This window comes from Hemiscyllium ocellatum, chromosome 1 (genome assembly GCF_020745735.1).
Source record: "Hemiscyllium ocellatum isolate sHemOce1 chromosome 1, sHemOce1.pat.X.cur, whole genome shotgun sequence".
Classification (NCBI taxonomy): domain Eukaryota; kingdom Metazoa; phylum Chordata; class Chondrichthyes; order Orectolobiformes; family Hemiscylliidae; genus Hemiscyllium; species Hemiscyllium ocellatum.
In genome coordinates, this window is record NC_083401.1 from 98,003,025 (window position 1) to 98,017,890 (window position 14,866).

The 14,866-nt window shown below is 41.8% G+C and overlaps 1 protein-coding gene across 1 annotated transcript; it reads right to left on the reverse strand.

Moving 5' to 3' along the window:
• Positions 1 to 65: 65 nt before the first annotated feature.
• Positions 66 to 14,538, reverse strand: slc10a4 (solute carrier family 10 member 4). The gene is made up of 3 exons (XM_060830920.1): positions 14,282 to 14,538; positions 13,261 to 13,471; positions 66 to 603 (listed from the first exon to the last, which is right to left on the reverse strand). Exons 1-3 carry the CDS (start codon positions 14,521 to 14,523, stop codon positions 79 to 81), a joined length of 978 nt encoding a protein of 325 aa, XP_060686903.1. The 5' UTR covers positions 14,524 to 14,538; the 3' UTR covers positions 66 to 78.
• Between the last annotated feature and the right edge of the window lie 328 nt (positions 14,539 to 14,866).

Sequence of the window (14,866 nt, forward strand, 5' to 3'; positions counted from 1 at the left end):
GAAAGTGTTGGAGCTAACGATCAATTGAAGGGATTAGCAAACAGCAACCATTCCTATTCGCTTTCTTTCAGTCCCCTTTCACATTCGCGACTCGCTGATAGTAGGTTCCATTACAACAGCGTGTTGTTCACTCTCACTAACAGCTCCGTAAGATGAGTCAATAACCTCTTCCTCTTTGAGTTTCTTGTAGGAAATGTCCGTGTCATCATCTAGCTCTGCTGGCTTCTCCCTGGGCGTCACGTTCCTTGTGTAGATTTTATATCCCAGAACAAAAAGGCCAGCTTCTGTCGCTTGGAATAAGGCATAGAGTAGCGGGAACATGTAGATACCGCCAATTACCTGGGGAGGGAAAGCTAATTTCAGGATGGCTGTGCAGAGTTGGACATTTTGACAACCAGTCCCCAAAGAAACGGTCCTTTTACAGTTAGGAGGCAAGTTGAAGAGAGCACCCAAACCATAACCGGCGACGTAGCCAGCGAAGGGCATCAGGACAGCTACATAATACACAGAAGCCGGGATTGTGGCGAGCAGGTCAGGTCCCAGTAAGGTGCCAGTGAGGACGAAGAGGATTATCAGAGTGACCATCAAGGACCATAGAGAAACCTAGACAAGGAATAGTTAAATAAATAAGTGCACCCTATACAAATTCTACATCCCTTATTAATTTAAACATTTTTACAGCTGTTTTCTAAACGTGATATCAGCCACTTTAAAAGAAAAGACTTTCTAAATGGTCCAAACCTAGAAATAATGGGATTTCAAAGTGACTTGGAAGCCTAGGTCTGTCTTGTCATTGGGACTGAAAGATAGAGGTTACAGGGCAGTGATACTCATGTGGGTGAGAAGAGCCATGGTTGCTCATGTATTGAGAAGGGAAGCCTCCTGCTGATTACCATCCTCCCCAAGTGCTCTCCTCCGTGTTGAAAGCATTTGGAAGAAGCACTGGTTGGGACTTCATTACCTGTTATTAACAATGGCTCAGTAGCACAACTACTGACTGAGTCCTGAAGAAGTTTCTTGAAGGTGGAATCACTGGTAGACAGGGTTGCGAAGAAGGCATTCAGCATGCTTGCCTTTTTTCGGTTAGTGCATTGAGTATAGGAGTCAGGATGTCATGTTGCAGCTGTACAGGACATTGGTTAGGCCACTTTTGGAATATTGCATTCAGCTCTGGTCTCCCTGCTTTGGGAAAGATGCTGTGAAACACAAAACATTTACAAGAACGATTGGAGGGTTTGAGCTATAGGGAGAGGCTGAATAGGCTGGGGCCATTTTCCCTGGAGCGTCAGAGGCAGAGGGGGACCTTAGAGGTTTATACAATCATGAGCGGCATGGATGGGGTGAACAGTCAAGGTCTTTTTCCCAGAGTCGGGGAGTTCTAAACGAGAGGCCATGGGTTTAAGGTGAGAGGGGAATGATTTAAAAGGGACCTAAGGGGCAGCCATTTGCTAAATGTGATATCAGCTGCTTTGGACTTAAAAAGAAGAAAGACATTCTAAATGGTACAAAGCTAGAAATAGTGGGAGTTTAATGTGATTTTGAAGTTTTGTACACAGATCATTAAAATGTGAAACAGGTATAAAATAAAACCAACAAAGCTTTATGGAGCAATGCCTTCATACCAGCTGACCAGAGCACAAGTAGCAGAGATGGGGATGTGGTGATAATGTCAGAACTGGTCAATGTCATTTCAAGTTGTTGCTGCTGGAATATAAATTCTCTTAATAAATCTGAAATCGAAAACCATCTCTGATGGGATGGTGAAAGTAACATTGTTGTGAAAATCTATCAGGTTCACAAATGCCCTTTAGAGGAAGAAACTCTACCATCCTTTCCCAACCTCATCAACATGTGACTCCAGACCCACAGCAACACAGTTGACTCATAATTGCCATATGATGTGGCAACAGCAAGCCACATTAGTGTGAGGCAATTAATGCTGACCCAGCCAGCAATGCCTGCATTCCATGACAGATTAAAAGAGAAAAAAGTAGTTTCAGCTATGCCTAGCCCTGTACAGACCTGAACTGGGGCACTATACTGATTCTGGATATTATATTGAGGGTGGTTTATTATGTTGGGTGGCATATTGGTAGTTTTACTTGACTAGATATCTAGAGGCCTGGCCTAATGGAGCATGTGGTAAATGATAAAGTTTAAATTAATTCGTAAATCTGGAGTTTAAAGCTGGTTAGTAATGGTTACCACAAAATTATCAGATTATTGTGAAAAACAATCCAGTTTACTGATGCTCTTTTAGAAAGTAGAAGAAGGCCATTCAGCCCATCAAGCCTACTCATTGACTACAGTGCAGCTTTCAACACTATTATCCCCTCGAGACTGATTACTAAACTTAGTGATCTTGGACTAAGCCCCACTCTCTACAACTGGATCCTCAGTTTCCTGACCCACAGGCTACAATCAGTGAAGATTGGGGACAATATTTCATCCTCACTAACACTCAATACTGGAGCCCCCCACATGGGGTGCGTATTCAGCCCACTACTGCGTTCACTGTATACTCATGACTGCAGCCAAATACCAGACTAATGCCATTTACAAGTTTGCTGATGACGCCCAACATAGTCAGTCGAATCTCAGATAGTGTCGAAACAGATTACAGATGGAAAGTGGAAGACCTGGAAAGATGGTGCACTGCGAACAACCTAGCTCTCAATGCTGGCAAAACCAAAGAACTCATTATTGGCTTTCGGCAGGTTGTTACTTCTACCCCACTACATATAATCAGCACAGACGTGGAACAAGTGGAGAGTGTCAACCTCCTGGTCGTGGTCATCAACAACAAGCTTTCTTGGACTCTTCATGTGGACACACTGGTTACAAAGGCCCAACAAGGTTTCTTCTTCCTCAGGCAGCTGAGGAAATTTGGATGACAGTGAATACCCTTGTTAACTTTTATAAGTGTGCCATCGAGAGCATTCTGTCTGGATGTATCACTACCTGGTATGGCAACTGTACCATTCAAGATCGGAGATGGTTACAGAGAGTGGTGAACTTGGCCTGGACAATCACAAAGGCCAACCTCCCATCTATAGAATCCATCTACCAGGCCTGCTGTCAAGGAAAGACCGCCAGCATTCTCAAAGATCCATCTCACCCTGGCAATGTTTTTCTACAACCTCTGTCATCGGGGAGAAGTTACGGAAGCCTGAACACACGCACCAGCCAGTTTTATAACAGTTTCCAACCTACTGTTGTTAGAATACTGAATGGACTCACAAACTCTTAACATTTGCCTGTACCTACATTTTTGATTTTGCCACTGTTTACCTTTTATTTACCTTTCTATGCTACTTAACCATGAGAGCTGCTTGTATTGCTCACAAGACAAAGCTTTTCACTGTGCCTCGCTACACGTGACAATAAATTCGATTCAATTCAATTCAAGTCTCCTCAGGCATTCAATATGATCATGGCTGATCATCCAACAATACCCTGCTGATCTTGTTCTCCCCATAACCTTTGATCCCTTCACCCGTAAGAACTATGTCTAGCTCCTTCTTGAAAACATCCAATGTTTTGTCCTCAACCGCCTTCTGTGACAGAGAATTCCACAGACTCATCACTCTCTGGTGAAGACACCTCTCCACATCTCAGTCCTAAATGGCCTACCCCATGTCCTTAGACTGTGACTGCTGATTATGGCCTCCTCAGTTATCAAAAATGTCCTTCTTGCCTGGTCCTCTTAGCATTTTATACATTTCTATCAAATTCCCCTCATTCATCTAAACTGCCATGAATATAGTTCAAACTGTTTTATCTGGTCTACCCAAATCCGACTCTAGCAGTACAAATTATGCTTGACCCTTAATTGCTCTTTCAAATGACTGAGCCTGGCAAAGCCACATAGTTCTGTCAAACCATGATAGACAATCAAGTCAGAATAAAACCACTGCGCGTTGACCTAGACACCAGAAATTAAAAGAGGACACCTTACCCAGGTGACCCTGCAAAAGTCCTCCTTATTAACCTCTCAGGGTATGTGGGAAAAGTGTGTCTTTTTCTGTAAATTAGTCAAGCAATGGCCTGACATAGTTCCACTCACAAGCACTGTCCCACAAATCACCATCCCTGTCATTGGGACTGAAAGATAAAGGTTACAGGGCAGTGTATTCATTTGGGTGAGGAGACCCCATGTAATGAGCAAAGAAGTTTCCTGCTGACTAACACCTTCTGTAAGTGCTCTCTTCCATGTTGAAACCACTTGGAAGAAGTACTGGTTGGGACTTCATTGCCTATAACTAACCGCGGCTCAGTAGCACAACTACTGACTGAGTCCTGAAGTGGCTCCTGGATGGTGGCATCACAGGTAGACAGGGTAGTGAAGAAGGTGTTTGGTACGCTTGCCTTTATTGGTCAGTGCATTGAGTTTCGGAGTTGGGATGTCATTTTGCAGCTGTACAGGACATTGGTTAAGCCACTTTTGGAATATTGTGTTCAATTCTGGTCTTCCTGCATTAAAAAGGATGTTGTGAAACTTGAAGGGTTACAGAAAAGATTTATAAGGATATTGCTGGGATTGAAGGATTTGAGCTATAGGGAGTGGCTGAACAGTTGGGGGCTGTTTTCCCTGGAGCGTCAGAGGCAGAGGTGATCTTATAGAGGTTTATAAAATCCACGAGGGACATGGATAGGGTGAATAGTCAAGGTTATTTTCCCAGGATCGGGGAGTTCTAAACGAGAGGCCATAGGTTTAAGGTGAGAGGGGAATGATTTAAAAGGGACTGAGAGGCAGCCATTTGCTAAATGTGATATCAGCTGCTTTGGACTTAAAAAGAAGAAAGACATTCTAAATGGTACAAAGCTAGAAATAGTGGGAGTTTAATGTGATTTTGAAGTTTTGTACACAGATCATTAAAATGTGAAACAGGTATAAAATAAAACCAACAAAGCTTTATGGAGCAATGCCTACATACCAGCTGACCAGAGCACAAGTAGCAGAGATGGGGATGTGGTGATAATGTCAGAACTGGTCAATGTCATTTCAAGTTGTTGCTGCTGGAATATAAATTCTCTTAATAAATCTGAATCGAAAACCATCTCAGTGATGGGATGATGAAAGTAACATTGTAGTGAAAATCTATCAGGTTCACAAATGCCCTTTAGAGGAAGAAACTCTACCATCCTTTCCCAATCTCGTCAACATGTGACTCCAGACCCACAGCAACACATTTACTCATAATTGCCATCTGATGTGGCAACAGCAAGCCACATTAGTGTTAGACAATTAATGCTGACCCCCATTAGCGATATAGTTCCATCAGACCATTGCCTATTACTAATAGTGGCTCAGTAGCACAACTACTGACTGAAGGGGTTCGTTGAAGATGGAATCACAGGTAGACAAAGTAGTGAAGAATGCATTCAGTACACTTGCCTTTATTGTTCAGTGCATTGAGTATATGAATTGGGATGTCATGTTGCAGTTGTACAGGACACTGGTTAGTCCAGTTTTGGACCATTATGTTCAATTCTGGTCTCCCTGCTCTCGGAAAGATGTTAAACTTGAAAGCCTCCAGAAGAGATTTACAAGATATTGCCTAGATTGTAGGTTTTGTGCTCTGGGAGAGACTGAATAGGCTTGGATGTTTTCCCTGGAGTGTTGGAGGCTGAGGGCTGACCTTATAGAGGTTTATAAAATCATGAAGGGCATGGATAGGGTGAATAGTCAAGGTCTTTTTCCCAGTGTAGGGGAGTCCAAACGTAGAGGACTTAGATTCAAGGTGAGAGGGGAAAGATTTGAAAAGGATTTAAGGGGCAACTTTTTCACGCAGAGAGTGGTGCGTGTATGGAACGTGCTGCAAGAGGAAATGGTGGAAATTGGAATAATTACAATATTTAAAAGGCATCTGGATGGGTACATGAATAGAAAGAGTTTCGAGGGATATGGGCCAAATGCTGGCTAATGGTGCGAGATTAATTTAGGATATCTGGTCAGCATGGACAAGTTGAACCAAAGGATCTGTTTCCAAGCTGTACACTATGTCTGTGTGACATATCTGCTACACTGGGCGTTTGGTAGTTGGTGAGGGATCCAAATGAAGAAAAAGCTTACTTGGCTTCAGCTTCACCAATCTGCCTGTTGCAGATGTGTCTGTTCATGACAGTAATGATGGAAGTGGATGATCAAACTCTGCGTCCTCCTGAGGTACTTTGTGGTGACAAAATTTCACCATCATGTTGAGGATACTATCCATTGTGCTGTGGGGCATTAGCACTGTGCTAATTGGGATAAATTCAGGATAGGTCTAGTCGCTGAAAACTGGACATCAATGAGGTACTGTTGGTCAAGAATCCATAATCGTATGGTCCACTGTGAACAGCATGTTGCCATTACCATAAAACCAGGGAATCAATTCCAGTTCAATGAGGAATATAGGATAGCAAACTAGAGGATGCACCAGGCATACCTAAAAATGTGGTGTCAAACTGGTGAAGCTACAACACAATGAGGTATACTAAACAGGGAAAGTATCATGTAATGCATAGAGCAAAACGATCCTACAACATTCAATCATGAGTTTAATGGATAGTTAAACAACTAACCAGGAGAGTTCACAAGTAACCCCATCCTCATTGAAGTGCAAAAGGGAAAAGACCAGGCCAAATTATTTGCAATGATTTTCAGCTGGAAATGCCAAGCAGTTGATCTTTTGTGACTTCCTCCTGAAGTAAAAGTCATCACAAATGCTCAGCTTCACCCAGAATAAAAGCAAAACACTGCAGATGCGGGAAATCTGAAACAAGCATGAAAATTGTTGGAGAAACTCAGCAGATCCGACAGTAGCTGTGGAGAGAAAAACAGTAAACATTTCAAGTCTGATATGACTAAGATTTATACCAGACTCAAAGTCTTCACTTTGTTTCTCTCTCAGCAGATGGTACCAAATTTCCTGAGTTTCTCAGTATTCGCTGAGTTTGTTCCAGTCTTCACCCAACTCTGTTCATTCCATGTGATCTCAAAAACACAGCAAAAGGCATTGGTGCTGCATTGGCTATAGGATCTGACAATACCCTAACTGAAGTACTTAAGACTTATGCTCCATAACTCCATACCCTTTATCAAACTGTTCCAGTAAAACTTCAACATTACCATTTATGTGTGATAATGTATAAAAATTACCCAAGTATATCCTGTCTGTAAGAGATGGGTCAAATCCAATCTAGCCCATTCATATCCCAGTCAGTTTTCTCTTGATAATCAGCAAAGTGATGACATTAAAGCAGTTTTTGACTAAGTGTGACAGTGAATCAATGCAGGTATTACTCCACTGGTTGGATTAATACCTGGTACAAAGAAAATCTTTGTGAATGTTTAAGACTAATCAACTGAATTACAGGATAGCTCTGCAGGAAGTTCTCAGCATAATATCCTCAGCTTAACCAACTTCAGGTGCTTCACCTTTCCTTCACCATCAGATCAGAATTGGGAAAATTTTCTGTCAATGTACAGTGTTCAGTATCATTCATGGTTCTTTATATATTGAAGATGCTTGTGTCAATATGTAATGAGATCCAGAAACATTTAGGGTTAGCTAATAAGTCACACTTGTCACTCACAAGAGTCAATAAACTACCATCTCCAGTAAGAAAGAATCTAACTTGCTATTATGTTATCATTGCTGAATCCTCTGCAATTAACATCTATTGACCAGAAACTTAACTGGACTAGTCACTAATATTGTAGCTGCAAGAGTAGGTCAAAGACAGGAATTCTCTGCAAGTAACTCACTTCCTTACTCTCCAAAACCTGTCCATAAGTCATAATTTAGGTGTTTGATAGAATATTCTCCACTTGCCTGGCTCCAACAACACTTATCAGGCTTGACATAATCAAAAATAAAGCAACTGTTTGATCAACACCTCATTCATCATCTTATGTATTCATTTTCTCTACTTTGGTGTAAAATTGCAGCAATGTGTAGCATCTACACAAGCCCCTTTCATTGACACATTCAAAAGCAAGACCTCTACTAGCTAGAAGGACAAGGACAACAGAAACTTGGAATTGGATGTTTTCTTCATAGCCACACAGCATCACGACCTGGAAATATATCACCATTTCTTTACCATAGCTGGGTTAAAATCTTAGAACTCCCTTCATAATAGCATATAGACTGCAACAGTTCAAAAAGGTGATTCATCTCCAACTTTCTGGGTGGCATGGTGACTCAGTGGTTAGCACTGCTTGCCTCACAGTCGGAGGGACCCCAGGTTTAATTCCACCCTTGTATGTGGAGATTGTATATTCTCCCCATGTCTGCATGGCTTTCCTCTCACAGTCCAAAGATGTACAGGTTCAGTGGATTGGCCATGGAAAATGCAGGGTTACAGGAATAGGGTAGGTGGTTGGGTCTGGTTAGGATACCCTTCAGAGTTGCAGTGTGTACTTGATGAGCCTACTTCCACACTATAGTGTTTCTATGATTCTGATGGACAAGTAGCAGAAACTGGCCAAGCCAGTGACATCCACGTCCCATGAAAAGAAAAGATATCTGGAATTTACTACATTAAGACATTCTTAGTTGAAGTTTTCAAGATATTAAATGAATCAAAGAAAGTGAGGGGGACATAATCTAAAACGGCAGCCATTCCTTTAAAGAGTGAAATGAGGAAAACCTTGTTCCAGACATTTGGAATTTTCTTTCACAAATGGAAATTAATGTTTGATCAATTGTTCATTTTAAATCTGAGATTGATATAAACAAAGGTATTAGCAAATATAGACAAAGGCATGGAGTTAGTTCACAGGTCAGCTGCAATCTCACTGAATGTTGGAATAGGCTGGAGGGGTAAATGTCCACTCCTGGTCTTAAATACTGAAAATGACAAATTTTAGCCTTTGAACTTGATGTAGGTTTACCACAATGCTTAGAAAGGAGGTTGTGTGAAGGTACAGACATTAGTAGCACATACATTTTGGTTGTAAAATGGTAATATTCCTTATGGGGATGTTCCTTATCATCTGTGAAACCAGAACACACTGTAGAAATGTTAGCTGTAGTTATTTGTTTGAGATGGTAAATGTGGTTGTATGGGTGCACTTTCAGAATGTGGATCTAAAATTATAACATATAGGTATATTGTAGAGGATTGGATTTCAGAAGATCAGATGTTTACGCTATTTTAGAAAAAGCTAGAAATCTGAGCAAAAGTTTACATGTGAAACAATCACCTCAGCGATTAATTACATAATCCAACCTAACGAGAAAGTCATACGTCAGTCTGTTCTGATGAGATAAAGCTAACTTCAGAAATGAGTGAAAGCCTATCAGGTCAGAATTGGGAGCAAAATTCTTGATGAAGGGCTTATGCCCGAAACGTCGAATTTCCTGTTCTTTGGATGCTGCCTGACCTGCTGCACTTTTCCAGCAACACATTTTCAGCGTTTATTTGAAAAGTAATACAAATATGTGAAAAGAAGAAAAGCTTTGTTTAATGCGAGACTTGAATCAATCAAATAAAACTTACTTCAAAATTCAAGTTAGAAGACAACGTGTAGGACTGATTCAAGTGAACATTGGCACATTGGCAATGATTGGCGACCCAAACAATGCATTTCCCAAACAACAAAAATATTGATCGATCTTATAAACTCCAGAGTATAATGTTCAATAGGATTCCGTATTAATGCTAAAGACCCACAACCATGACTGCTATTTTGACTCCAAGAGAATGAGTGAAATACTTAAACAAATAAGGGACTGACCCCTTATTCTGGGAAAGTGATCCTCAGTCTAGACTCTCCTACCAGGGAAAACACCTCTCAGAATCTTCCCCGTCAGGCTCGTAATAATGTTATACTGTATGTTTCAATGGGATCCTCTCTCAATCTTCTAAATTCTAGAAGATATTGGCCTCATCTACTAAACCCCTTCCCAGAGGACATTTTAGGAATCCACCTCATGAATTGTAACCATATATTCACTCCACATTATGTACATCTTTCCTGAGGTCTGAAGACTAACCTACACACAGTGTTCCAGGTGTGATCTCACTATGGTTCTATATAATCTTCCTTGATCAAGGAGACAGAATCATTAATTAAAAGTAATTTGAATCTACAAATCTTTACTTCTATTGCCAAATGAAATTTGAGAGCTTCTATCCTGTGGTCTGTAAAATATTTACTTGGACCACATTTAATTTTTGCTCTTTAAACTTATACTCACAACAAGCAAATGGCAACATTTACCAGACTTTTCAATACTAAATTGAGGCAAATCATAAACCTTTTGATATAATAGAAAAAGAGAGAATGACAATTATCAAAAAAAACAAATGATGTAATGAAGCAAACATTTCATAATATCATCCAGAACATGCAACTGAAATCTGCATTTGAAATATTTTACAGAAGGTGGAAATTCAGTTTATCCTATATGGAAATAAAATAAAGAAATCTCCAACCAAGATTTCAACCGAGTATTCTCAATCACAGGAAGAGAACATGCAGTTTTGTGCCACCGTTTTACTGCATTGATTTGAATATATATCTTGCCATTTACGTTCAATAAGCTCAGACTAAAAGAACATGCCTCAAAGACATGTGAGTTGTGGTGCATATTTTTCTTTTACAATAATTATATATCTTAATAATTAAGATAGTAAAGTGTTGTGAGATTTTAAAATTCACTTGAATCACAGAAATAGACTATATCTCTCTAAATCAATCTAAAGGACAGCAAAAACTGCATTGAAGGGTCAGCATAGATTATATAGACAATCTGATCATTGTTTACGAACCCACAGCCAGCTGAGTCAGAGGCCAGAGTAACAACTGTACTGGAACTCTGTTCATTAGCAGAAAATTGATTGGTTTTCTTGGTATTTCATAGCAGTGAGAAAAGTAATAACATTATAGCAGTAACTGGACAGGTCAGAGTCAGCATGGATTTATGAAGGGAAATCACGCTTGAAAAATCATCTGGAATTTTTTGAGGATGTAACTCTGAAGATGGACAAGGGATATCCAGTAGTATACCTAGACTTTCAGAAAGCCTTTGATAAAGTCCCACATAGGAGGTTAGTGAGCAAAATTAGGGCACATGGTATTAGGGGCAAAATACTGACATGGAGAGAAAATTGGTTGGCTGACAGAAAACAAAGAGTAGTTCCATTTTGGAACGGCAGGCAGTGACCAGTGGGGTACCGCAGGGATCAGTGCTGGGACCGCAGCTTTTTACAATGTACATTAATGATATAGATGAATGTATTAAAAGTAATATTAGCAAATTTGCTGATGACTCAAAGCTGGATGGCAGGGTGAAATGTGAGGAGGATGTTAGGAGAATACAGGGTGACCTGGACAGGCTAGGTGAGTGGACGGATGCATGGCAGGTGCAGTTTAATGTAGATAAATGTGTGGTTATCCACTTTGATGGCAAGAACAGGAAGGCAAATTACTACCTAAATGGAGTCAAGTTAGGTAAAGGGACAATACAACGAGATCTAGGTGTTCTTGTACACCAGTCAATGAAAGCAAGCATGCAGGTACAGCAGGCAGTGAAGAAAGCTAATAGCATGCTGGCCTTCATAACAAGAGGAATTGAGTATAGAAGCAAAGAGGTCCTTCTGCAGATGTACAGGGCCCTGGTGAGACTGCACCTGGAATATTGTGTGAAGTTTTGATCTCCAAATTTGAGGAAAGACATTCTGGCTATTGAGGGAGTGCAGCGTAGGTTCACAAGGTCAATCCCCGGAATGGCGGGACTATCTTACGCTGAAAGATTGGAGTGACTGGGCTTGTATATGCTTGAGTTTAGAAGACTGAGAGGGAATCTGATTGAGACATATAAAATCATTAAAGGATTGGACACTCTGGAGACAAGAAGCATGTTTCCGCTGATGGGTGAGTCCTGAACCAGAGGACACAGTTTAAAAATAAGGGATAAGCCACTTAGAACAGAGTTGAGGAGAAACTACTTCACCCAGAGAGTGGTGGGTGTATGGAATGCTTTGCCCCAGAAGGCTGTGGAGGCCAAGTCTCTGGATACTTTCAAGAAAGAGTTAGATAGAGCTCTTAAAGATAGTGGAATCAAGGGTTATGGGGATAAGGCAGGAACAGGATACTGATTGAGGATGATCAGCCATGATCATATTGAATGGTGCTGCTGGCTCGAAGGGCAGAATGGCCTACTCCTGCACCTATTGTCTATTATCTTTAAATCTTTATTTTCATTTAAAATATTAGACTTTTGCATTAGAAAACTGTGATTGAGACCCTACATGGCACTCATTTGAAGGAGGTTAATAGAGGACTATAGTTATAGTCATAGAAATATTGCTAAAGTACTTTCTCACACGAATTAATCTTTACATAAGGTGAGTACAAACCCCTAGTTAAATGTGAAGACATGTCTGAAATGGTCTTTTCGATCTCTGGACACCTTACAAAACAAGAATACTTTAATTTTATTACAAAACAAATTATATGGTATACTCTTTCCAAAATTAAACATCAGCTGTTGAGTTAAACATTTCACTTTTATCCAAATGTACAAGTGTAATTCCCTCCCAGTAAGACAAGCAGACTGAGAGTGCAACTGGCCAAACCTGCTTTTGAAGGGTTCACACCCTAAACATAAATTGGCATGTTCTATCTGCATTTACTGTATGATCTGCTCGGAGTTTATAGTGGTTTTGATTTTTATTTCTGATATCAATTGTCTGTTAATTTGTCATTTTTATTCTCATTGTTCAACACAAGCCCAGTTTTTTTTTATAGACCTGTAAGAGTCCGATTATTGTCAGATCTGTTTGTCTTGTGTTTTGTAAATGACGTTGTGAGAGACTGGAGCCTTATGATGTGCATTTTGACTGGCAATATTTTGAAAAGAAAAATTATTTAAAATGTGAACAAACCCTAGAAAAACCATTTACATATTCAGTTAAAACACCTGTATAAAAATTACTGTGTAATTGTGCTGACTGGATGAATATCGAGTCTGCTCGGCATGAGATTGTCAATGTGACATCAATTCTGTTGCAAGTCAAAATTTTAAATGTCATTACTAATTGCATTTATTAAAAATATATATATTTTATTGTTTTTGTCAATGTTCATAATCAAATTATCTTTAATGACTCTGATCCATTTTTTGGATTTCATACAATTTACTGCAACGCCTGTGTTATTCAGAAGAAGCCAAAATCTTTGACCAGATTTAGCACAGTATGAATAAAAAAAGGATGGTTTCAAACAATCTCAAGAAGGTTACACCTTTCCAGTCACTGTACCTTTAGGAGGAAGTCTGCTGCTCTATTGTATCTGTATCTGATGAAGACCCCCAATCCAATCGGAATTAAAGTGCCACAGAGAGTAAGAATTATTGCCCCGAAAGGCATGAGCTGAACGACAGGGGTATTAATCCAGGCTCGGCTGTAAATCCATAGACACAAGGGCATCAGCAGCAGGGCCAGAAGTGTGGAGGAGATAGTCATGATTATGCTAAAATAAAGGGAAATGACAAAACTAATTAGACTGAACAATGCAGTTAGGAGTACAGCATCAGGTCAGTGTGCAGCACCACAGTTTATTCACTTGGTCTGCACTATCATTCTCCACTCACAGCAACTGGAGCCAAGCAGCACTGCCTCAGTCACAAAGGAGACCTTGTACTGTAACTCATCTCCAACATCTGGTTAACCTCCTTTCCAGTCTGCACATCCCTCCACGCTCCTTCAGTTCTGCATCTCCCCTTACTCCCGTCCCTCGCTCGCTCTCCCCTGCACTTCTCATTCTCCTCACTCCCACCCCTCACTCTCCCCGATTTCTACCCTCATTCTCCCTCAGCCCTACTCATCCCCTCCGTCATTCTCCCTCCCCTCCCTCATTCTCTCTCAGCTCCACTCATCCCCTCCCTCATTCTCCCTCAGCTCCACTCATCCCCTCCGTCATTCTCCCTCCCCTCCCTCATTCTCTCTCAGCTCCACTCATCCCCTCCCTCATTCTCCCTCAGCTCCACTCATCCTCTCCGTCATTCTCCCTCCCCTCCACTCCCTCACCTTCACTCCTCATTGATAATTCCACTGATTTCACTCTTTTGCCCTGGAGACCCAGTCCCAGTAACAGGGAGACGGTGTGGTCCGTTCCTGACGGGCTGTGAGCCCTAACTGGGGACATTGCCGCTCCCAATCCCAAGCCACTTGGGAATGTTTGAAAGCTTTCCTGCTTTTAGCTCCCGTTGCTCCGGGCGATCTGAGCAGATGGAGGGAGTGAGGGTGGGGGGAGGGTGAGCTGGAGGGCCTGGCTGCTCACCTGAGGTTCATGTCTCCGTGGACCAGCAGAGACAGGATGTTGGAGAGGGTTCCCCCGGGACAGCAGCCACACAGCAGCACGGCGGTGGCAGCCACCTCTCCCAGAGAGAACACCAAGGCCAAGAGGAAAGCGAGCAAGGGCATGACCACAAACTGGGAGGTGGCGCCGAGCAGCACGGCCACTGGGCTGCGGAGGTGCTGCCCGAGCTGGCAGGGCTGCACAGTACAACCCAGCCCCAACATGGTGATGCTCAGGAGCCCCGCCACCAGCACATTGATGCCTTGGCTGAGCAGCGGCTCCCAGGCAGCCCGGGAGCCCGGAGCGGCGTCAGCCTCACCCGGGATTGCAGCCGCATGGCTCCAAGCGATGGTCACCTCCAGACCAGTCACATTACTGAAGTCTCCAGCAGTGCTGTTCTCCCAGTCACTGAGATTCAACTCCGCCGAGGAAGTTGCAGCTTCCCAGGTGACATTTCCCGCTGAAGTGTAGTTGTCCATCTCACTGAGGGTGCACACACTCCCAGCTCCTCTCCCGGCAGTATTTATAGGAGCACAGTCCACATCTCCTCTCCCGGCAAAGCTGCAG